The sequence below is a fragment of the Helianthus annuus genome, chromosome 17, assembly GCF_002127325.2.
Source record: "Helianthus annuus cultivar XRQ/B chromosome 17, HanXRQr2.0-SUNRISE, whole genome shotgun sequence".
NCBI classification, from domain to species: domain Eukaryota; kingdom Viridiplantae; phylum Streptophyta; class Magnoliopsida; order Asterales; family Asteraceae; genus Helianthus; species Helianthus annuus.
The window spans coordinates 110,347,339-110,372,719 of record NC_035449.2 but is presented as its reverse complement, the minus strand read 5'-3'; the positions used below and the strand labels follow the sequence as shown (position 1 = coordinate 110,372,719).

The following is a 25,381-nucleotide window of genomic DNA, read 5'->3' as shown; positions in this document are numbered from 1 at the left end:
TAATTCATGCAAACAACATGACGAAAATTGCAATATACTCGTGAAAATAATTAAATTATTTTATTGCCAATAAGGTAGTGGTGGAGTGGTTTTCCCCTCTAGGTCTCAAGTTCGAATCTGGGTGATATGAGTTTCTCATTGAGGGGTTTAAATTGGGGATCTATTGTGCAAGGGGGCTCTCTAGCGCGGACCTGGTTAAGACAACGTATGCTAGACCTCCCGACATTCGCAAATAATTCACACCTTAAAAGAAAAGGTAGTGGTGGAGTGGTTGGGGAAAGAATTGGTTTGATTCTCACTCTCCTCATTATTTTCTGCAGCATCTAGGTGAAGAGTGAATACGGGTGCCGCTGGTTCGACTTGGATTGGAGGCGAGGTTTTACCGATTATTCCATTGTCGTGCCTTCGGGCGGGTGGAGGTCGGGTTTCCGCGCATCTGGGGAGAGCCAGGAGGTTGGCGGCGGTTGAATAGTCGACTTTGGCCACAACGGGCGATATCACGGTTATTGACACGTCATTCTTTACCGTTTAAAAAAATTAAATTATTTTGTTAAAACTGATAAATATTATATTTGATAAGGAATAAATATATCCACCAATTTTGTGTTCACCCGGTGGAACAATTTCTCTCACACATACACCACGGCGGAGGGAGCCATTCAGATAACGCCAGTCACGGCGGCTCCACCATGGAAAAGCTTATCCACAACCACAGCCACCAACTCTACCTCAAACCCCGCCCATGTTTCCCCCAGCTAGCCCGATTCCAACCCACTAAACTCGTCAATCTCTCCCACTTTAGCCTCCGAGTCAACTCAGTGTCCTGCAAACATGAACAAGCCCCCTCATTTGATTCTTCATCACCGGTAATCAAACCTCCAGCAACAGATTCAGCTAATATTAAGGGCTCTGATACACCCAAACCCCATTTTCTACAGCAATTCTTGCAGGCATTTACTCATCAACAGAAGGTAATTAATGATTTCAACCCAATTTGTTTAATTGTTTTGAGTTATATATTTATGCTGCTGAATTTAGTTTTATAAATGTTAGATTTGATCTCAATGTTATTGATAATTTAGATTCAAATCCTTGATTGGAATAGCATCTGGAATTAGGGTGAACGGGGCGCCCTCGGGGTGGCGTGCGGTGAGTGAGTTCCCCGCTCGGGAACACCGCCGCCGACCCCTCGGGGAGGCTAAGCGGGGTGTGGTCTGCGGCATTGATTCACCGCACAACTTTTCAAAGTTTTTGATTTTTTGAACGTTTGGCAACGGTTATGAACGAAAAAATAAAAATAAAAAAATCCAATTTTAACCTATAAATACCCCATTAAATCTATTTTTTTACCACACAAATTTTCAATCTTATTCCTCTAAAATTCTTTCAAATACAACACAAAGCCAAACCGAGCAATGGAGAACCAACCCCGCGAAGCCAAGAAAAAGTTCGTCGGCTCTAACACTAAGGGACGCGGCTCGCAACCGTCTCGTGGTGGTTCAAGCGGTGCAAGTGCACAACCACAACCACCTTTCGGATATACTACACAACCCCCGTTTTTTTACCCACAACCTTCACACCCCTCCTTTTACAACACCCAACCACAACCCCCTTTCGGCTATTTCCAAAATTTGTTATCAATGGATCCTCAAGCCCCCGCCTTCGACCCGTTTGGTTTTCGTTCCCCACAAGTTCCATCTCCACGAGAAAATGTTGAACGTCCTCTACCTATTTACGAGGACGAGGAAGTAGTGCCCGAAACTCAAACTTTGGGCGACTATGAAGATGACACCGGCGACGATGAATATAATGTAAATGAAGACGCCGGCAACGAAGAAGATGACGCTCGGGGTAAAAAGGCAAAAATGGAGCGCCAGTCTTGGTCAAAATACCAAGAAGAGGCGTTGGCGAAGGCGTGGGTACATTGCTCTACCGACAAAAAGAAGGGTAATCAACAAACGGACCCTTCCATACCCGCTATGAATGAAGACCCCTCGCCACAAAGAACACAACGGCGAGACAAGCGTCAAGCGACATCGTCCGAGGGCTCGGCTGAGTTGGCGGCACAATTCAAAGAGTACACCGCCATGAAAGAAGTGAAGCACGTGAGTGAGATGGAGGCGATTGAATTGAGGAAGAAAAGAGAGTCGGAGGCTCGCGATCTCATAACGGAACAACGCGAGACGATGAGAAACTACGCGCACGATCGAGATATGAAAACATTCCTCAAGCCGCACGACGATGCTCCGCCGAAAATGTTGCCGTTCATCCTCGCCCGAAAGCGCGAGATCGCTAACAAGTACGGGTGGCCGTGCAATTTCTAAAATTTTTATGTAGTATTGCAATGTAATTTTTATTTTATTAAATACAACAACAACCATACCCAGTAAATCCCACAAATAGCAAAGCTACTTATAGGGTCTGGGGAGGGTGGGATGTAGACAGACCTTGCCTCTATCCCTAGGGATAGAGAGGCCGCTTCCAGAGAGACCCTCGGCTCCAAAACGAACAACATGCCAACACACCAAGTCAAACAATATAGAAATAGCATACAACATCATTTGGACATAATATAATGTAAATAGGAAGCCACCAATACCAAGAAAGTGATCAAAGTGACACAATATAATGTAAATCATGTATAATAGCATACAACATCATTTGGACATAAACACCAGAAGACAATTACCGGTAAAGTCAATTTAAGAATAAGAAAGACCTACACCCCTAAATAACACCTAAGTCCTTACTGCAATATCCTCTAGAAGTCCTTAACCCTAATCTTACGCCTCCACGAAGTCCTATCTTGGACCATGTCCTCAGAAAGATGCAACTATAGTAAATCATGCCTAATCTGCTCATCCCAAGTCAGTTTGGGTCTGCCTCTTCCTCTCCTCCCCTCCACAGTAAGAGTTTCCACTACTCTAACTGGTGCCGTCGTTTGCCTCCGCTTCACATGCCTAAACCATCTCAATCTCCCCTCCTTAATCTTGTCCGATATACTAGCTACTCCTAATCTTTCCCTAAAAACCTCATTTCTTATCCGATCTAACCTCGTGTGTCCACACATCCACCTCAGCATCCTCATCTCTACTACCTCCATCTTGCGCGCTTGTGACTTCTTGATAGCCCAACAGTCTGTTCCATATAGCATAGCGGGCCTAACTGCTACCCTGTAAAATTTCCCCTTTAGTTTCGTTGGGAACCTCCTATCGCACAATACCCCACTGGCTGCCCTCCATCTACACCAGCCAGCTTGTATGCGGTGGGTTACATCACTATCTATGTCCCCATCTCTTTGAACAAACGACCCCAAATACTTAAATTTAGTTGTCTGCGGGACCAATTGATCCTCAATGGTGATTTGGGTGTCATCGTTATCGGCTGCACCACTGAAATCACAGTGTAGATACTCAGTCTTAGATCGACTTATCCTTAGGCCCTTGCCCTCTAAAGCTACGCGCCACTCCTCTACCCTCGCGTTCAGGCACTGTTTAGTCTCTGCAATCAACACAATATCGTCTGCAAAAAGCATGCACCAGGGAAGTGTCTCCTGAATTAACTTGGACAACTCATCCAGGACAACCGCAAAAAGAAAAGGGCTCAACGCTGACCCTTGGTGGAGTCCTACCTCCACAGGAAAAAAGTTTGTATCCCCTACAGGCACGCGGACCCTAGTTTCCGTTATGTCGTATGTATCCTTAATTAAGTCTATATACTTCCCAGGTATACCTCGACCCTCCAAACTATCCCAAATCAGTTGCCGTGGGACAGTGTCATATGCCTTTTCAAGGTCGATAAACACCATATGTAAATCTTGCTTCTTCGCTCTATATTTTTCCATCAATCTCCTTAGAATATGTATCGCTTCTGTAGTTGACCTCCCTTTCATGAATCCAAATTGGTTTACTGAAACTTGAGTTTCTCTTCTAATTCAAGTTTCAATTACCCTCTCCTAGAGCTTCATAGTGTGACTTAGCAGTTTGATTCCTCTGTACTTCTGTAGTTCCCACAACACTGAGCGTCTCCTTTATTCTTGTATAAAGGCACCACGACACTACTCCTCCACTGATCTGGCATTTTTCCAGTCTTGAAAATACGATTGAATAGAAGTGTTAACCATCGGACTCCTTCTTCCCCCAAACACTTCCACACCTCAATCGGTATGTTGTCCAAACCCACTGCCTTGCCTCTTCCCATCTTCCTAAGTGCCATCCTTACCTCTTCATGTGTGATCCTCCTGCAGTAGCAATTATTCTGTTGTCGCATTTGAGTCATGGGATTGCTGCTAACTTGTTGGTACGCCCTACCGTCGTTGAAAAGATTATGGAAATAGGTTTGCCATCTCAACTTAATGTCATGTTCCTTGACTAAAACACGTCCATCATCTCCTTTGATAAACTTTACTACTCCCAGATCTTGTCTTCTTCGCTCCCTAGCTTTGGAAATCTTAAACATATCATGCTCCCCCTCTTTTGTTTCCAAACGTTCATACATTTGTGTGTAGGCTGTGTTTTTTGCCTCGGTCACCGCCTTTTTCGCTTCCCTTTTTGCCTTCTTGTAAATCTCCTTCACCCTCAGTCGTTCCTCCTAATCTGTGCACCTCAAAAGATCTCTAAAACTCTGTTGCTTATCCTTTATTTTGGTATGCACGTCTTCGTTCCACCACCAGGACTCCTTATGCCCACTAGTCTTTCCTGTTGTGACCCCTAGCGTCTCATTCGCCACTGTAGTGATCGTAGTCGCCATAGCCTCCCACATCCGGTTTGCGTCGTCACCTAGTCGCATCGGTGTCATGGAGTTAACTTTATCTGTAAACAACATATTTTTTTCTCCCTTCAAGTTTCCCCAACGGATCCTAGGTCGGGTTTTCCTCACCCCGTTAGTTAGCCTTACTTTGAAGGCTAAATCCGCTACCAGCAAATGGTGTTGAGCCGCTGCAGTCTCCCTTGGTATAACCTTGCAGTCCATCCACATCCTTCGATCTTCCTGCCTCATCAAAAGATAGTCGATTTGCGTGTTACGTCCTCCGCTACTAAAAGTGATCAAATGAGAATCCCTCTTCCTAAAGAACGAGTTTATAATACCTAGGCCATGAGCTGCCGCAAAGTCTAGAAGGTCTCTACCAGGTTCATTCCTACCGCCAAAACCAAAACCCCCATGTACCAACTCAAAGCCATCATTATCCTTACCAATGTGCCCATTAAAATCTCCTCCTATAAAAATTTTCTCCTCCCTAGGTATGGCCCTTACTACTAAATCTAGACAATCCCAAAACTCTCTTTTCTCTTAATCTCCTAGTCCCACTTGTGGTGCATAGGCACATACCACTGTTACTACTTGCTCACCTAATACTAACCTTAACACCATAATTCTATCGTTGTGTCTTATCACCTCAATTACATTCTTATGCAATTCTGTAGACACCAAAAAACCTACTCCGTTCTTAGCCCCATCAGACCCGGAATACAACAACTTATACCCATTGCGCTCTTCTGCTCTTTGTCCTTTCCACCTAGTCTCCTGAAGGCACGCTATCTGTACCCTACGTCTTTTAAGTGCGTCTATCACTTCCAACAATTTACTACTAAGAGTTCCTACGTTCCAAGACGCCACCCGTAAACTACACCCTCTAACCTTACCCTTACCTGCACCTCTCGTCCTTGGACATGATCTCAAGTAAAAGTCATGGCTACTGTTGTCTATGATTACAACTAACAACTAACCACAAGGTAGCAAACAATATGCAACACAAAGTACGCAAAGGACAAAACTATACAAAACGTAGCAACAAGCATATAATGACAATAAATAACACGTGGTGCACAATGTCAATACGTCGTCACACGTAGTACGCAATACTAAAAAGCAACACGTATCGCACAATGAGTATCGGAAAGCCTGAAAGAACCCACCAAATGTATTCTAAATTATGTTATTATTATTTTTATTATTATTATTATTATTGATATTATATTAGTATTATTATTATTAGTATTGTTATTATTATTATTAGTATTGTTTATGACTAATAGCATATAATCTTTATTTTAGTAACAAAAGCACCCACTCAAAACTAAAAAAATATCTTATTATGTTGAGGAATGAGTGCACTTGGACCGGAAATACGAGAAAGAAGCCAAAGCAGATGTCTAGCCGCCTCACAGGAAGAACAACCCAAAAAAGTGGCGGTCGGAGTGGTCGTAGCTGGTCACTCTTCTCCGGCGAGCAGGGAGAAAACGTGTACGCAGTGGTCGTAGGTGGTCACTCTTCTCCGGCGAGTAGGAGCAGATGGTGGACCGATGGGTGGAAGGAAGCGGCGATGGTGGTGGTTGAAAGCGAGATACGGAGTAGGCGAGGTGGTGGTGAGGGGAGAGAGAGAGAGAGAGATAGAGGGAGAAGATATACTTACACTTTGCCGGTGAGCGGTTTTCGGGCGGTGGGATGGCCGGCCGGTTGCTGGAGGAGATGATTTGTTTCCGGCCGGTGAAACTTACTACCGTTGGAGGTTGCGTGTACGGAGAGAAAAAGAAAAGTCAACCAAATCCAAAATCCAACCTAGTTTCATTCTCAGAAAATAAAAAAATTTTTATGTAAATGAAATGTAATTTTTTATTTTATGTAAATTATGTTTTACTTTTTATAAAAATATTTTCTTAATTAAAAAAATAAAAAACAAGTCCCCCAAGAGAGGAGTGCCGCCATCAAATTGAGGGTGTGGGGGGAGTTAAGTGGGGAGTTGACGTGGCGCGTGCTGATTGGCTGTGGGTAAGAGAGGTCACTCCCCACTTAGAGGAGTGCCCCTTACACCCCTAGGGGTTTAGGCTGAACTGAACCCGTGAGCACAATTAGATGAGTCGAATTCAGTTGACGTGGCGGGTTCGTGGTACCCGTTTAACCAGTTTAGTTTTATACAATGGGTCTTATTTTTTGCTGAATTTGTTTTATATTTCAAGTTTTTGTGGAAAATAATATTTATTGGTTTCATTATCCTTAATTGGAATAACATTTGGCATTAGGGGTTTGAATACGGGTTTTGGGCTGAACGGGCGATCCGTGGTACCTCTTTAACCAGTTTAACTTTATACTTACTTTTTCTAAAATTGTTTTATGTTAAAACTTTTACTGATTAGCTATTTTATGACAATTTAAAAGAGGACAAAAGAAATGAGAATTTAGTTTTATAGGTTAAGTGTAATTATTCTCTCTCTCTCTCTATATATATATTTGTATTCCTTCTCTAAATTTGTAAATTTTGAGCACCAATACATAAAAATGTAAATTAGAATTTCAAGTTAAATGGGCCATGTTCGTGTCAACCTATGAAAACTTGTGTTGTGTCTGACACTAATTTTGGGTTTTTGTAGTGTTTGGGTTTGATCTGCGATCACAATCCATTTAACACCCTTGCTCCTTAATATAATCCAAATCTTATATCCACATATATGGTTGTGGATCAAAAAATGCATTCCACAGACATTGAATGTATGAGCCGACCATATATTTTTTTGAAAACATTTGACTAAAGTATGGTGCATATAACTATTTGTAAAGACCTGATAGTGAGATGTTGACCTAAATGAGCTGGTCAACGAGTCGTATCACCTTTTTGTATATTGAAGTTCACAAGAAGGAAAATGTTGCAATTTCTGTTTACTATCATTCTTACCAAATCACATCTTAGGAAAATGTCATGTCAATTTGTGTTTCGTCTGTAGTGAATCTGAATTGTTTGATATGCTTATCATATTGTAGGGTTCATGGTTTAAAAAGGCTTTCCGAGGCTAGCCTTCAGGCTTACGCCTCGGCTGAGGCTATGAAAAATCGCCTAAAAGGCTTAGCCTCATGGGGGTCAACTGAAACCTATGCCTCGGCCATCCGAGGCTGTAAGAGGCGGTGAGGCTTAAGCCTCTCTAGACCTTGTGAAAATTGAAAAAAATATTAGTTTTCTGAACTTACTTTTAGGCTCGTTTAGTGTTTATTGGGCTTAATTGGTGGGCCAACCCAATAGTAGACTTAAAAAACATCGATTAGGTCATCTTTTCAAACCTAATCACTAACACAGTATACAGAATAGCCAACCCGAGTTGCCATTTGCCAATGAGGTTTTGTCGAGTGATGAGTGGATAGCGAACCCGAGTGGGGATGACTATGCCGATCTAAATATGCTTGATGAAAACATTGAGGATGATGATGCGGAGGAAAACGAGTTCTATGATATTTAAATGTCATAACGCTACTAATTTTGGTCAACTTTTTTATGATGTTTAATCTTGCTTGCTGAACTATTTATAATGTATGTTTTATTACTAAATTAGGTTTTATAATACTCATGATGTTTGTTTTGTATTAATTTGTGGTTTTTATGAGATATATATATTTTTATTTTTTTTAATAATATTTCGAGGCTTACGCCTTGACCTATTTCGAGGCTTACGCCTTTTTAGACCTTGATAGGGTTGGCTTTACCGGTTATAGAATCACGCAGTCACATCTACACATGTCACCTAAATTGTTGATAAATTATTTTTTTTCAGGTAACGGCTATCGGAACAGCAATTCTAATTTCAGCTCTCGTTTTCATGGTCCAACCACTTTTTGTCTCACCAGCATTTGCCTCGTTCCAAACCGCGCCGAACACAGGCCCGGGCCCACTTGTGCGAAGCGAGCTGCTAAGTAGTGCATGGACTGGTTTCTTAGCCGGTTGCCTGCACACATTATCTGGACCCGACCACCTAGCCGCTTTAGCCCCACTCTCAATCGGGCGGTCACGAGTGGAGAGTGCACTCGTGGGAGCCCTCTGGGGCTGCGGGCACGATGCCGGGCAGGTAATGTTTGGTTTACTTTTTTTACTCTTAAAAGACCAACTCCATATCGAGATTATAAGAACATGGGGCACACGGGTTGTCGGTTTTACCCTTCTTGTAATCGGGGCTATGGGAATTCGTGAAGCCTCAGAAATCCCGGCCCCTTGTGTTGCCCTCGAGAATGGGGAGTGCGATGTCAGCGTTTCCTTACCGGACCCCACAATAAGCAGGAAGAAAAAGATCGGGTTTGCAACTTTCGCAACGGGTATAATCCACGGGTTACAACCTGATGCACTTCTGATAGTTCTGCCTGCACTTGCACTCCCATCACGTTTGGCAGGTGCAGCTTTTTTAGGTATGTTTTTGGTGGGGACGGTTATTGCAATGGGAAGCTACGCATTTTTTATCGGATCATTTAGCCAGGCATTGCAAGATCGGATCCCGAGAGTCACCGAGAAGCTAACGTGGATTTCGTCGATGGTGGCCATAGCGTTAGGGCTGGGGATTATTGTCAGTCAGTGTTTTGGGTTCAGCTTGTATTGATCTTGAAATTCTTTTATTGAGCTTAAGAGGACATTTACATATTAGCAGAAGCAGCAACAGAAAATGTTCTTATAGATGTACCACGTGCATGATTGTTTGTACTTTGTTATTATGTGTTTATACATCTCCGTGTCCGCCTGCCTGTTTGGATGGTATATGGTTCTCTCTCTCTCTCTCTCTCTCTCTAATCCTTAAAATCTTAAATTACCAATAATATGGGATATTTGGCCATTTTTTAATAAGAATAATGGATAATCCTAAACATTTCGCCTTGCATGTTTTGACCCGTTACATAACCCATATATATTTTCAGCTAATTTTATAGTAGAAAAAGTGGGATACCTGTAATAGCATGTTGAGTTCTTCCGGTGCATCTTCAAATCCAGTATTGACAAACCTACTGGTAATCGCTCTCACATACTCTAGCCGTTGAAGCTCTGCTACAATTGCTAACCTCGTCTTCATAAACGATTTGTGGGCATCCACTCTTAAGTGAATGATAGCATATCTCAGCTTCATGTTAGCGGTTGCATCATAAATTATCATATGTAGCTACTAATTACAGTGAATTGAGCTACAATTGGTTATGATACTTATTAACATTCTCATCCTTTACATGTTTACGATATACCCTCATATATTTCGAGCTACTCAATATTAACACAGCCACAACCTGAAAGTAAGCTAAATCCACGGTCTCCAAACATCTGTCATTCCTATAGTTACATACTTTTATGTATTACGACTTTACCAGACATTCCTAGTGACCCAATTATCATGTGGCTATGATGCAGTCAGAAACGCGTGTTCTTGATGTTACAAGTAGATTCCTAGCATCTTTAATACAAAAAACTTTACCAGTCAACCATCCATGCCAATCCGTTCAATTTCCTAGATAAAGTAAGGCGGCGCAAAAGATCATGGACTTAGCAAGCTTTAGTGGCGCCATTGAACTTTCTATCTGTAACGACTACAAGATTTCTATCGACTAATTCCATGAGGTAATCTTCTCCAATTTCCTCCAAGCTTCGTTTTCCATCTTCTTCAACAAATCCCTCAGCCATCCATAGCCATATTTACTTTCGTATTTGAAACTTACGATCTTCTGGGAAACCACCAAGATAAAGAAAGCAGTCTTTCAAGTGAGGAGGTAACTCAAAGCCAAGATATGCGCATTCCCACTGTGATCACTGACAGTGTAGGAACTAAAACGTTCAGCTATTCTGTCGCATGAATCTTTGCTTCTTGCTTCCTTAGCTAGAACTCCTGCTATGACAACCACCGCAAGTGGCAATCCATGACACTTCTTTGCAATTTCCTTTCCGAGATTGATCAATGATTTTGCATGTAAAGCAACTTCTTTGAGACGGCTAATGAGCAGAATTCAAGTTCCATTGTTATCATTTGGGAAAAATAGTTTGATGTCATCCCAAGCTTAAATGCTCCAGACATCATCAACAACAATAAAATATCTCTGGCCCATAAGAGTTTTGTGCAACTTCTCATGGAATTTTACTTCACTTGTACTATCAGGGTCAAATTCAGTGCAAATGGATGTCGCTAGTTGAAGCAACAAATCCCGTCTTTCGTAAATGTACGAGAAACAGTGACCCACGCTCGGATATGAAAATGGTACACAATAAAAGGATCATTGAATAATTTGGTAGCAAGGGTAGTCTTAACCCCCAATCCCCTCATACCAACAATAGATATCACATCCAGTTGTTTTTGGTCTTCGACCAGTTTGTCTCGTATGAGCTCAGCATCACGAACGAGCCCCATAATACTATCTTCCAATACTTCCATTGTTCCTAATGGATTTCTGGTGCACGAAGTTCCAGCGGTACACACAGACCCACGAAAATTTCTGCAAATTCCAAATCCAATTTCTGAAAATTTGAATCTGAATGTATATATATATAAAACCCAATTTCTGCAACTTCCAATTCCTGTGAAAATTTTAATTCTAAAACATTTCGCGAACCAAGCGCGCCTTTAGAGAATAACCCAATGAATTGAAAAAAGTTGGTGATGGACACTTATTTATATGAACATCTATTCAGAAGGGGATGGCGGCGCACTTTGTTGCTCGTCTACCTGCTATTCTTATGTAATTTGCCCTGATGATTGGAATGAAATATAACTTCAAACTATAAAAAAAAAAAAAAAAAAAATCTATAAGGTAGTTGCTTCTTGTTATTTTATTCATGTTAAGCATTTCTTATAATCAACCTTTTAATGGATTTGTTTTTTCTCCCACTGATATCTGACATTGATTGAAACTATCGTATTTTTTAGTTAATTACACGGAGATGTGCTTTACATTTCGTTCCTGGAATGAATGGACATCACATTTCGTATCAAGTGAAAGTGTGGGCCAGGGGGAGCAAAAGTGAAAATGCATTAATTTTTTTTACTAATTTCGTAAAAATAACGTTAAAAGCTGAGGACGGTTAATCATGCATCATGTGTTGGCGTTGATAGCTGAAAGACAAAAGGGTACATGCACTAATCGGTCTTTGTCTCGATTGTTGAGTGTTATGTGCCTTATGTCCAAGGCTTGATGCAAAACTACTATCGAGTCGGGGGTCTCACTGGAAGCAGCCTCTCTATTCTTACGGGGGTAGAGGTAACCTGCTCAGACCCTACCTTTGTTTTGCTATTGGTGGGATTTACCGATGATGATGATGATGATGATGAGATGGTGATGATGGTGGTGATGGTGAGATGGTGATGATGGTGGTGGTGGTGGTGATGGTGTATTTTCTACGGTAGCACCATGAATAGCGCATAGCAAAGCAGCGCCCAATACACCACCAACTCCCATCATATGAAATGGTGACCAATTTTAGAAAAATAGAAATAAAATAAATAGACCTATTTAAGACCATACAGAGTGGAGGGGCATGAAGTGTAATGTCACAGCCACGTCAGCAGAGGGATGGTAAAAAAACACGTAGTGGAAGGGGCATGAAATGACGTTACTAAAAAAATAAAAAGAAATTGACATCAACCAATCAAAACCAACCTAAACTACACCCACCAATCAAGAGCCTCCACATCACCAAACAAAAGCCTCCACGGCGATGGAAAACCCCCCCGCCCACGCCACCACAGGGTCGGTGTGCCCGGCATGGAGTGGCTTCCACGCCGGTATAGTCTAATACTTAGAAACATAATAACTCCCCCACATCCCACGACAAACCCACCTCACCTACCATGACCTAGTGGTATGGTGTCTTATCCTTACAAAAGCGGTGTGGTTCAATTCCCTTGCAAAATGCAAGGTTTAATGGTATTTAAGTCTAAAAAATTATTGTTAAAAACACCTTCACAGTACCCCTTCTTGGTCTACCATATCTTCAACCTCAATTTCCTCTAGCGACCGCTACAACTCAGGAAGCACACCTTAAAAAAGCTGGTGACCGCGATCCAACACCTTGAAAAACCAGCTCAAGAAGCATCGTGATCTGACAACCAAAACCCACCTCGTTTTTCTAGCCATCACATCATCTCCACCACCAATCGATTTTCATCGTGTTACCCTCGCTAAAATACGAATGAGGTAGCCACAAATCTATGGTGTAAACATTGAAAAAACACAGCCTCGATGATCTTCCCCGCCGCAGTTCATCAAAATTAATGATCATGGAGCTCAATATGTGTTTGACGACTAATTTAGAAAGAACGCAGCAAAGTGGTACAACCATTGTGAGTTGTAAGTAGCGGGATGTCGAAGAATGACAGTAGCCAAATCTTGATTGAGCGGCACAGTGAACCTTAAAACCTCACATCACAGAGACCATATCCTTATAAATTTACCTTTACGACTGTTAGGCTCTAATCGACCCGCAAAAGTCAAAACTTTGACTTTTTCAAAACAACGGGGTCGAACCAACACTAAAAGTCAATAGAACATTAAACCAATATTAAGCATCAATAACTATTCAGATGTAATTTCATTCAACAGCCTTAAGAGTCATCATCTATCCACAATCTACATAAAATCATATTACATATTAGCCAAATAGTCCCCAAGTCTTAGCTATTCAGTGTTACAGAATTACATATATCAGCTTACACAAAACATCCTGTTTCCAGACACAGCAAACGTGAGCAATTCATCCGAATCCATATAAAGGGTAATCAGCACTTGATCATTCAGCAATGAAAAGTCAACTTTCTTCCCAATCTTGTGCAAAAGTTACAGTATGTTGCACGCTCTTTGACCCTTTCGCTTCTTTTTCTTCTTTTGCTTTGGTGGCTGCAGAACCACTTTGATGGCTGCATCAAAAACAGCCTTCACATTCTGCAAAATCCCATTTTCGTGAGTTCTTTCTCTATCCAGAGTTCTGGACAAATTGCTATATTAAGGATATCCGACTCATGGTCAAATTGTAAGTCAAGCATTGTGTTAATCATGGGATTGCATAAAAAGAACTTCACCTGCTGAGTTTTTGAGCTACATTCTATATAAGCTGGGGCGCCAATTAACTTCTTCAACTCCTCTCCCTATGCAAGAACACAAAAGGATATAAATAAATATACCCGTTCAGATTACTTAAAAGTTTCATATTTAGCCATTTCATATCCTGATGTGCGTTTTAAGAGAAGGATATAAATGTCATAAAATAAAATCGAGTATTATTTGAAATTACGATTTTTTGTCGATAATGTATAAAATTTACCCAATAAAAAAACACGGTGAAGTTGAAAAATCTAAACATTTGCGTCTTAAAGATTATGTTTCTTAGTAATAAATTGTTTGACTGCGCCTTCTGGTATGAAGCATTGTTCCTCTTTGAGGAATACCTTAAAACTCTATCTATTTGAAGCAAAAACAAGATTAAAAGATAATAGAATGTACCTGAGCCGTTGTAATTGGAACTGCACCAGGATGGTCGGTCAAAAACTGTTTATCATCTCGAAGATCTACAAAATAACAACTTTAGTTCCGTTCACATTGACGACATGTGGATTGTCTTTCATTTTCCTACTTGATGCAAGCAAAATTTAAGGCACATAAACATTGTTCGGTAGTAGTACCCGTTCAGATGATAAGCTATAGCTAAACTTGACAGACACTATACAGTCGTCATGTCTTGCATTTGCTTGTACTCTCTCTCTCTCTCTCTCACGCGCACACAAAATATCAAGAGTAAATTGCCAAAATCATCCCTGAGGTTTGGGTATGTTTGTCAGTTTCATCCAAAACAACTTTTTTGTACAATATAGTCCTTCACTTTTGGGATTTTTTGCCATTTTCATCCAAACGTCTGACTTTTTTTGCAAAAATTGTCCCTGAGATTTGGGATTTTTTGCCATTTTCATCCAAATGTTTGATAGAAAAAAATAAAGCAAATTAGATGTTTGGATGAAAATGGCAAATAATGCCAAAAGTGAAGGACTATATTGTACAAAAAAGTTGTTTTGGATGAAAATGGCAAACATACCCAAACCTCAGGGACGATTTTGGCAATTTACTCAAATATCAAATAAAGAAGTATGATAATATAATGCAAGTCGATCTTTGAAACAAAATGAACTTATTACATATAAGCAACGGATGAACCAATATAATATGATAATACAATGCAAAATCATATAGACAGAACGGTATGATTGTAATAGATTGTGTGAAAGAAAGGTTGAAGAAATCTAACCAAGCTTTGTTCCAACAAGGATAATTGGAACACCAGGAGCATAGTGCCTCAATTCAGGAATCCACTGAACATTATAACAAACATAAAACAAATCCATTAAGTGTTAGATGAACAAGCAGGAATCCAATTTAACTTTTGAAGTTAACAGAATTATGGTCCAAATTATATGAAATCTTGGATATTCGGAATGAAATTCTAACGCCTTTGAAATTATTTAAAACATTTATAATGTAATAAAAAAGAACTATTTTAGTATACAAGTCAAGTGACTAAAATACACGATAAAGCAAGTCATACACAAAAAAATTGTTTTATTATATCATTAAAAACAAGCTATGGATTATTTTTCTTTATTCCAAATAAGATTTCATTACGTTCTTTGTCATTAACAAAGATTGGAATATTTTGGTGAAACAAATGACTAATATAATAAAAAGAGAGAGGGAATCACCTTTTTGGAGACATTCTCATAGCTGGCCTTGCTAATGAGAGAAAATGCAAGTATGAAGACATCGGCACCACGATAGCTCAATGGTCTCAATCTATTGTAATCTTCTTGTCCTGTTCATATAGATAACATAGTTTTAGCACCGAATAATAATATAACAGTTTTACAGCCTATAACCAGCTAAGAAATTAACCTGCAGTATCCCACAACCCAAGATTTACTGTGCTCCCATCTACCACCACGTTTGCACTAAAATTGTCAAAAACTGTTGGCACATAATCCTGTTAAACCAAACATATGCATGTAAGATACAATCAAACATATTACTGGAAAATGCATGATCGATGTTCAATTTAAAGCATGCATGGTAGATGCCATCAAAACAGTATACATGACATCCACGGTCCGGTGTCAACAAAACATTGCCTACACATATGTATTGATTGTGCTACTAGTCCCCTTTTATCGTTGATTTCACATATATGTGTACTTTAAACAAGTCTAGGAACTTAATTGAGGGACGTTTTCGTGCAAAATGATAAAGTATGATGGTTTTGTATTGTATTAACCCTTATTCCAACAATCAGATTCTTACAGCAAATCTTTACGTGGTTATCTCGATTACTGCCGAACACACAAAACCGATTACTTGAGAAATTGTTAAACGTGGTAGCACCCACTTTCAGCCCCAAATTTGAATAAAAACAAATAATGTTGATAGGTTACAATGACCAAAATTTCTGTGTTACTCATTCTCTCTTTGCTTATAATAGGAGCTACAAAAATTCTAAGAAAGATGATGAACAAGGCCTATTGGTAAACCACATAAATAAGGTTGATTCGATTTCTGTTTATTACTGCAATCGACTATTACAAAGAGTGGAAAGAGCAAATGTGAGTTCAACATCAATCTAATTGGAGCACCTACAAGAGAAAAAGCTTGATAGTTGGCTTCTATTGCCCATATCCCAATCTAATACATTTGTACTTAAAGCTATGTATGTGATATGTTTCTCTCTACCAATACTTGTTTATACTACATACATACATAGATACAAGTGCAATTAAGCAACATATATTACCATCAAATAAAATCTGAATATTTTAAATCTATCAACTCAAAGAAAAGAAAAGAAAAATCAGGTAAAAACATAGCACAATTAGGGCAGGTAAATTATTAACATGTAATTTCTAAGAAAACGATTGAGAGTTGAGTTGAGTTTACAGTGGGGAAAGTGTTACTGGTGTAAGAAATAAGCATGCACGTCTTCCCGACCGCTCCATCGCCCACCGTCACACACTTTATAAACCGAGATGCGCTCATTCTTCACCAAATTCAACAACTGAAGTCAAGACGCCTCCCCAAATTGGAAACCCTAGTTTTTTTCTTCACGCACAAATGAAAAGCAAGCAGCTGAATTCAATGAATTGTCAATATATAATATAAATAGTGTGTGTAGAGAGAGGAGAATGTGAGGCACCTCTGGAGAGAGAGAGAGAGAGAGTTGCAGGAACTTTTCACAGCCAGCTATGTTTGCTTCATTCATATAAGTCCATTTCAATTATTTAATTAATTTTTTTATTTTTATTTATTCAAAAGAGTAAACTGTCATTTTGGTCCCTGAAATTTGGACAGTTTTGCCACTTTAGTCCAAATCTCAAACCTTTTGCATTTGAGTCCATGTGGTTTCAATCTTTTTTTTTGTCATTTTAATCCAAAAGTGAAATCAGGCCAGATTCCTAATATTAACTAGTGATGTTTTGTCCTTTTCCACAGGGGTAAATTAGTCATTATAAATTTATTATTACTCATTATTAATTTATTATAACACAATATCTTCATCTTCCCACTCTCCTCATTAATCAGAACAAATTCATACCCTCAATTCTCTCTCTCTAATAACCCTTGTAAACCTAATCTCCTCACCACCACTATTCTTCTGCCGGTCACCACCACTTTTTAAAACAAAACCACAAAGAAACCCTAAAAATTTTTGGTTACGGTTACGATGGAAATGGATTTGCTGGCGGTGCCTACGGTGGTGGATACGGAGGGGGTGGTGGCAGTTATGGAGGCAGTGGTGGCGGAGGTGGATCTTACGGCGGAAACCATGGTGGAGGCGGTGGTTATGGTGGCGCCAACGGTGGTGGTGGAGGATACGGATGTAATTTACAAAATGGAGGATACGGAGGTAATACACAAAATCAAGTTAGGACCTGTATAAATCTGTTCTTTTTAGAGATAGATCTGATCGATATGCAGGTAGAGGAGCTTCATTTTTCTCCCATTTCTTGGTGAAATTATATTATATTTTATTTTTTGTATTTTTTAAGGATTGTTAAGTTTGTTTGGTGTCAGTTAGCTCTTGTATGTGAAAAGTGTAATTCTGTCAAGAAATTAATGCTCAATAACAGGGGAATTTACCAAAAACCTTGGTTTTCATAGGCATTTTTTTATTGATCCTCCGCTTTGTGATTTTTGTGTATTTTTATTGTTGCTGAATATTTGTATTTCTTATCAATATGATAGTAGATTGGTAAGTTTGATCATCTGTGTTGCAGGAGTGATGGTGGGCAGCAGTAATCCTACCCACTTGGATTTATTTGTGAATTTGTATAAATAATCACTTGGAATTTTGAAATTTTGATGCGAGAGAGAGAAGGAGGTGGTGGCGGGGCAGTGGTGAGGAGGTAGTGGTGGCGGTGGTGAAAAGGGGGAGGAGGTGGTGGAGTTCATAGTGGCGGTGGTGTTAGAGAGAGAGAGAGGTGTTTAGAGAGAGAGAGAGAGAGAGTGCAGACTTTTGAGGTTTATATATATATATATATATATATATATATATATATATATATATGCTTAAAATGACCATTTTGCCCCTAAGGAAAAGGACAAAAACCAGAGTTTTTTTTAGAGATCTGAGCTGACTTTGTTTTTAGACCAAAATGGCAAAAAATGAAACCGCAAAGTTGACCACGCCCCGTGGAGAGCTGGGCACGGCCCCGTGGTGGGCGTAGAAGTTTCTGAAGGTTTGTCTTGTTGTGCAAGGCCTGACCACGCCCCATGCTCAGCTGGGCACGGCCCCGTGGTCAGGTTCTGTTTCCTTGTTTTATCTTGGGAGATGCTGCCGAGGGGTTGGGCATGTCACCTTATTCCTTCTTCTTGTATTTATGTTGGTTTTGGCTGCTTATTTGTTCCTTTTGTTCTTTTAAGCTCGTTTGGTCCTGTAAATTCAAAAGGAAGAAAGAAACGTGCTTTTTCCAACATTAGTACTAAAAAGGGTTAGTTTTATGCCTCAATTGATGTAATTTATATGTTACATTTTGCACACATCAGAAATCCAGGGTTTTCATGTTAAAAGAATTAGGGTAATTAACAAGAGGAATATTGAGGAAGAGGATGACTTGTGTTTGAACTTATGTGCAAATGTATGCCAAAAAACATGAAAATATGAAAGATATGTTTTGTCTTATTTGATTTGATTGGAAAAAGCTGAATGAATGATGTTTAGACTCTGTTAATACCGTACAAATAGAATGTACAACATGAAATGCATGTGGTACAATCAAGTATGGTATCACACCCCAACCGATGGCGGAATCATCGGGGCGCGGCACTGAGCGAAACAGATTGTCCAGAAGTTTCCACAACAACTATAATATAAATTCAGTTAAATGACACGTCCCATACCGTGTCCCAAATAAATAAACAAGTTATCATAGAAAGCAACTAGGCAAATAATTCCGTTCCGACAACTCAGATTCAGTTATTATTACAGACAATTGTTTAATTAGTTCTAGACACCCTAGCCTCGGTTTCATCACCACGCGCCTAAGCATCCTAGCAACTTAAGCACCTGTCACATACGTAAAAATAAAGTCAATACATATAATGTAAAGGTGAGCATACAAGTTTGATAATAGTATATAGAGTTCGAATAGTTTACGCATAACCAGCACGTACACAGAGGGCAATGATGCATGTAAATTATCAACATGGACCTATCAATACCAATGACTGCGGGTGGACTGTCCGAGACAGTTCGCAATACATGATCACCACCGTAAATCATGCAAGTAGATTGTCCTTAACAACCCCCGTGTGAACGGGTGCTGAGTCCAAACTATAGTACTATGTTGCTAAGGCAGGTAGATAGCACTACACGTGTAAACATAATAAACAGCATTCATTCAGTCAAGTAGCACATGCAAATGGTTAGCGTTCAAATAGTTTGTGTTTGATTGTGATTTGATAGGTAACGTATGTAACACCCAAAAGTGCTAAAAGCAAAAAGGGATCGAGTATACTCACAGTGATTGATTATGGATTGAAGGGAGCGCTGAGAGTAGGGTTAGCCTGAATGGTTCGATAGCACAACAATGAGTAACGTGGAAATGCAAACAGGTGTGAATGGGTCGAATAGGCTAGTCGATCGAACGGCAGGTTCGATCGAACGGTTTGTTCGATCGGCTGGTATATCCGATTGGACAGTCCTGTTCGATCGGCCGGTTGGCTCGATCGGCTGGGCCATTCGAGTGGATTGTTTCTTCCTCTGGTGTGTTTGTGTTTGAGGATTTGAACTTTTGAAGTTTTCGTTGCAGCATTTGGGAACACTGAAGTACTCCTACCTTTCAAGTCGATCGATCGAGCGGTTCACTCGATCGGCTAGCTCACTCGATCGGCTAGCTCACTCGATCGGCTAGGAACTTCAGAATTAGTCCTCAACTGAATGTCACTCGATCGAACAGTCTGTTCGATCGGCTGGCATTCCCTACTACGAACGAGTTGTGAAAAAAACGATTAAGTGTTGAAGAGTAGTATCTCATGATCCAAAGAGTAATGTTCACCAAACGCAGTTCGATCGAACATCCCTTCCTCGATACTATGCTTCATGAAATTTTAAAGTGTGAGACCATGTGCTAGCCGATCGGCTGGCCCGGTCGATCGGCTGGTATGTCCGATCGGCTGGACTGTTCGAACAGCCTAGCCGTTCGGCCAGCATCTCTGACCTGGTCGGCCTTTCGTCTAACACTTGGCTGTTTGGTTACTTGTCGTTATATCGAGGTAGTTTGATAACAAGTTGAACTATGATACCTTCGTTCTTACTTGTCTCTCCGGCTCGGACAGGAATCACCCAAATCCGTCCGTTGAGCGGTTCAGAACGTCGGCTCAGAGTTTAACCCATTGTCGGTGAATCCTCGTAGATAGAACCCGAATCTTGAACCTTTTGACTGTTAGAATGATTAGTTAGCCGGTTCAAGCTCCGTTTCTAACGATTTGAAGGCATTGAGTGTAAAAGAATTGAAAGAAAGTTGGAAATCCTTCACACCATGAAAATGTTTAGATCTATGATAGATCTTAACTTGTTTATGTGGAAATCGGTTAGATCTAAGCTATTCATGGTTGGATGAGGCCAAAGTTTGATGTTCTTCAAGAACACCATGATGACATCACCCAAGAACACTTAGATCTTGGTGATTTCACGGTTAGAATCCAAGTTTTGAAAGATAGAAAGGTGTAGAATCAAGCAATGATAAAAAACGTACAAGAATTAGAGCGAAAACTTACCGGAGTTGAGAGAAATCTGAGAAAAGGTGAAGAATAGGAGCTGGCCGGTCAGAACTTTCCAAAAGTGGAAATGAAGACAAGGACAGCCCTATTTATAGGCTTCCAAAAGGGGAAAGTGGCAGCCGATCGGCCAGGAGCTCCGATCGAATGGGCTGCTCGATCGGCTGGCAAGATGCTAGCCGATCGACTGGCCTGTTCGATCAGGATGCCTCCTGTTCGATCCGCGACAAACTTTGAGTATTTTGCGACGATTTTCGACGTTTCGATTTCGATGAACGATGATACGAATACGATAGGGTTCCTAGTCAAATTACTTTCAGTCCCAACTACTATATCTACATACAAGCATCTACATTTCACGTTTCGATGTCGGTTTCGATTGAGTTCGATTGCTTTTCGAGTTTCGATTCAATTTTCGATTGATTTGCTTGAATACCACACCAAACATAAAGTAAACACGCACAAGTAACACATAAGGCACACACACACGTATAACAATACCAAAATTCGCATAATTCGAGTCTCGAGTTCGATTGATTGTTAGATCGGTTTGATTACTGATTAGTTAACTTTATCGCATTGTTACTTCCTATCATTCACAGTCGTAGATCGGTCGCATTGATTAAATATTTGATTACTTCGATTCTTGCTGATTACAACACCTACTCCACATAATACAACTAAAACATAACATAGACTATCTACAGTCAAAGAAAGTCAAAGTTGACTTGGACTTTGACTTTGACTTTGACATTCGAAAACACGGGGTGTTACAGCCTCCCCTTGTTTAGGGAATTTCGTCCCGAAATTAGGTCGAAGGCTACACAACACCGTGATTTACCAATTTGATGCTTCAGATCTATTTACTTAAACAACTGCGGGTACTTGGCCTTCATGTCGCTTTCGAGTTCCCAAGTGAACTCCGTGCCTCGTTTGCCTTCCCATCGGACCTTCACGATCGGGATTCGAGAGCGCCTGAGTTGCTTGGTTTGGCGATCCATGATTTCGACAGGCTTTTCCACGAAGTGTAACGTTTCGCTGACCTGAAGATCGTCGAGTGGTACGATTAGATCATGATCAGCAAGGCATTTCCGGAGGTTAGAGACGTGGAAAGTCGGGTGGACGTTACTGAGTTCCTCCGGTAATTCGAGTCTGTAGGCGACTTTTCCGATTATTTCCAGAATCCTAAAAGGTCCAACATATCGAGGCGCGAGTTTCCCTTTCTTGCCGAATTGGACTACACCCTTCCAAGGTGATACCTTTAGGAGTACGTAGTCGCCAACTTCAAATTCAAGGGGCTTGCGTCTTTTATCGGCGTAACTTTTCTGTCTGTTCCGAGCTTTCACCAAGTTGTCTCTAATCTGGTGGATTTTGTCAGTCATTTCTTGTAGAATCTCGGGACCGGTTAGTTGCGAGTGACCGATCTCGTGCCACACAATAGGCGATCGACATCTTCTACCATACAAAGCTTCGAAAGGTGCCATTTGGATGTTGGCATGATAGCTGTTATCGTACGAGAATTCCACCAATGGTAGGTGTTTGTTCCAACTACCACCAAAATCTATGACACACGCTCGGAGCATGTCTTCAAGAGTACGAATCGTTCTTTCAGTCTGTCCGTCGGTTTGAGGATGGAATGCAGTACTCAGATTAAGCGACGTACCAAGGGCCGCTTGAAACGTTTCCCACAATCGCGAAGTGAACTGAGCATCACGGTCTGAAATGATGTCACGAGGCGTACCATGATTACGAATGATCTCGTCGGTGTAGATTTGGGCTAGTCGTTCCACCTTGTAGTCTTCTCGTATCGGCTAAAAGTGGGCTGATTTCGTTAGACGATCAACTATGACCCAAATACTGTCGTGACCTGATGGCGTCGGCGGGAGTTTTGTTATGAAATCCATAGCTATGCTCTCCCACTTCCATATAGGTATCGGCGGTTGTTCGAGTAAGCCAGAAGGTCTTTGATGTTCAGCCTTGACTCTTGCGCAAGTTAAACAGCTTCCAACGTAGAGAGCGATATCCCGTTTCATACCCGGCCACCAGTACTTATAACGCAGGTCCTGGTACATCTTGTCCGCACCGGGATGAATAGAATATCGGGACTTGTGGGCTTCATTCATAATAATCTTCCGCAAGTCGGTCCGCTTAGGGATCCAAATTCGGTCCAGATAATAGAATATCCCATCGGATTTGCTTACTAACTGAGCTCCATCATGATAGATCCTCTCTTTCTTCAATGTACGCTCGTTAAAGCAAGCATGTTGGGCTTCGCGGATAAGGGTTTCGAGGTTGTGCTGGGCTTGGATGTTTCGGGTACTGAGCACGTAACTCTTTCTGCTGAGCGCGTCGGCAACCACATTCGCCTTTCCTGGGTGATAACGAATCTCACAGTCGTAATCGTTGAGAAGTTCTACCCATCGGCGTTGACGCATATTAAGCTCTCTCTGATTAAAGATGTGTTGTAAACTCCTGTGATCAGTGTAGATTGTACACCTAGTGCCATACAGGTAGTGTCGCCAAATCTTCAATGCAAAGATAACCGCGCCTAGCTCGAGGTCATGGGTTGTATAGTTCTTCTCGTGGACCTTGAGCTGACGAGATGCGTAGGCTATAACCTTGTCTCGCTGCATGAGAACACAGCCGAGACCGAGGTTAGAAGCATCACAGTAGACAATGAAGTTGTCGCTTCCGTCGGGCAGCGTAAGAATCGGTGCGTTGCACAGCATATGTTTGAGGGTTTGAAAGGCAGTCTCTTGTGCGTTTCCCCACACAAAAGGCTTGTCCTTATGAGTAAGAGCGGTGAGCGGCACAGCGATCTTGGAGAATCCTTCAATGAATCATCGATAATAGCCCGCTAGTCCGAGAAAAGAACGAACTTCAGACGGGTTCTTAGGCGTAATCCAACTTTTGACAGCTTCAATCTTCGCAGGATCGACATGGATACCTTGACTATTCACGATGTGACCTAGAAACTGAACCTCCTCCAACCAGAATTCGCACTTGGAGAACTTGGCGTAGAGTTGGTTCCCCTGAAGTAACTCGAGTACCAAACGTAGATGTTGCGCGTGTTCGGCTTTCGTTTTGGAATAAATCAAGACATCGTCGATGAATACGATGACGAAACGGTCAAGGTAAGGCTTACACACGCGATTCATTAGGTCCATAAAAACCGCGGGTGCGTTGGTTAGACCAAAGGGCATAACAACAAATTCGTAGTGGCCATAACGGGTTCGAAAAGCGGTTTTAGGAATGTCCTCCTCTTGAATCCGTAGCTGATGATATCCTGAACGCAGGTCGATCTTAGAGTAGCATGACGCACCTTGTAGCTGATCAAACAAATCGTCAATTCGGGGCAAGGGGTATCGGTTCTTGATGGTTAGCTTATTCAATTCCCGATAGTCGATGCACATCCGGAACGACCCGTCCTTCTTTTTGACGAAAAGAACTGGCGCGCCCCAAGGAGAGGTGCTTGGGCGAATAAAGCCTTTTTCGAGTAATTTCTGGAGTTGATTCGAGAGTTCCCTCATTTCGGATGGTGCGAGTCGGTAAGGGGCTTTGGCAACGAGGTTGGCTCCAGGAATGAGGTCGATACGAAAGTCGATATCACGACTCGGTGGTAGTCCGGGAAGATCGTCAGGGAACACCTGAGGAAATTCACGAACCACTGGAACGTCCTTGACTTCAACTTTCTTTTTCTTTCCCTTCTCCGCTACTACAATGTTGGCCAAGAAGGCTCGGTATTCCTTGCGGAGATACTTGCCGGCTTGAATTCATGACATAAGCTTGAGACCTTTCGACGTTGTTTCACCGTACACACATAGAAGATCACCATTTGCGAGCGAGAATCGAATCATCTTTTCAAAGCACACAATTTCAGCATGGTTTTCACGAAGAAAGTCCATGCCTATTATGACGTCAAAACTTCCGAGTTGCATCGGAATAAGGTCGATTGGGAAGATGTGATTGTTGAGTTCGAGAGTACAATCACGGAGCACTGAATTAACGGCAATAGTTCTTCCCGTAGCGACTTCGACTTCGAATGACGAGGATAGATATGAACGCTTACGACTAAGGAGCTTCTCGAATTCAAACGACACAAAGCAGTTATCGGCTCCAGTATCAAACAAACATGATGCATAAATACCATTCACAAGGAACGTACCATTAACCACGTTGTTATCCGCCTGAGCCTGGTGGGCATTGATGTTGAAGGTCCGGGCATGGGCTGCTTGCTGCTGTTGCTGAGGCTGCTGTTGTTGCTGCTGGGGCTCTTGCTTAACCACCCTGTTCGGACATCTGTTTGCAAAGTGGTTAGGGTCACCACATGTAAAGCAGACTCGAGCATTAGCTGCTG

The 25,381-nt window shown here is 41.2% G+C and overlaps 2 protein-coding genes and 1 long non-coding RNA gene across 3 annotated transcripts; 2 read left to right on the top strand and 1 right to left on the bottom strand.

Annotated features, from left to right (window-relative positions):
• The first annotated feature begins 592 nt into the window (after nucleotides 1–592).
• On the top strand, nucleotides 593–9,505 carry LOC110920922. Its single transcript, XM_022165157.2, has 2 exons — nucleotides 593–971; nucleotides 8,538–9,505. The coding sequence occupies exons 1-2, from the start codon at nucleotides 690–692 to the stop codon at nucleotides 9,348–9,350; spliced, it is 1,095 nt and encodes a 364-aa protein (XP_022020849.1). The 5' UTR covers nucleotides 593–689; the 3' UTR covers nucleotides 9,351–9,505.
• Nucleotides 9,506–13,279: 3,774 nt separating this feature from the next.
• On the bottom strand, nucleotides 13,280–17,022 carry LOC110920923 (rac-like GTP-binding protein RAC1). The gene is made up of 8 exons (XM_022165158.2): nucleotides 16,943–17,022; nucleotides 16,687–16,848; nucleotides 15,655–15,742; nucleotides 15,465–15,574; nucleotides 15,014–15,077; nucleotides 14,218–14,282; nucleotides 13,797–13,862; nucleotides 13,280–13,659 (listed from the first exon to the last, which is right to left on the bottom strand). Exons 2-8 carry the CDS (start codon nucleotides 16,783–16,785, stop codon nucleotides 13,555–13,557), a joined length of 597 nt encoding a protein of 198 aa, XP_022020850.1. The 5' UTR covers nucleotides 16,786–16,848; nucleotides 16,943–17,022; the 3' UTR covers nucleotides 13,280–13,554.
• A 269-nt stretch (nucleotides 17,023–17,291) lies between these two features.
• On the top strand, nucleotides 17,292–18,928 carry LOC118489169. The gene is made up of 2 exons (XR_004886610.1): nucleotides 17,292–17,653; nucleotides 18,024–18,928. It is a non-coding gene; the product is annotated as an uncharacterized LOC118489169 (long non-coding RNA).
• Nucleotides 18,929–25,381: the final 6,453 nt, after the last annotated feature.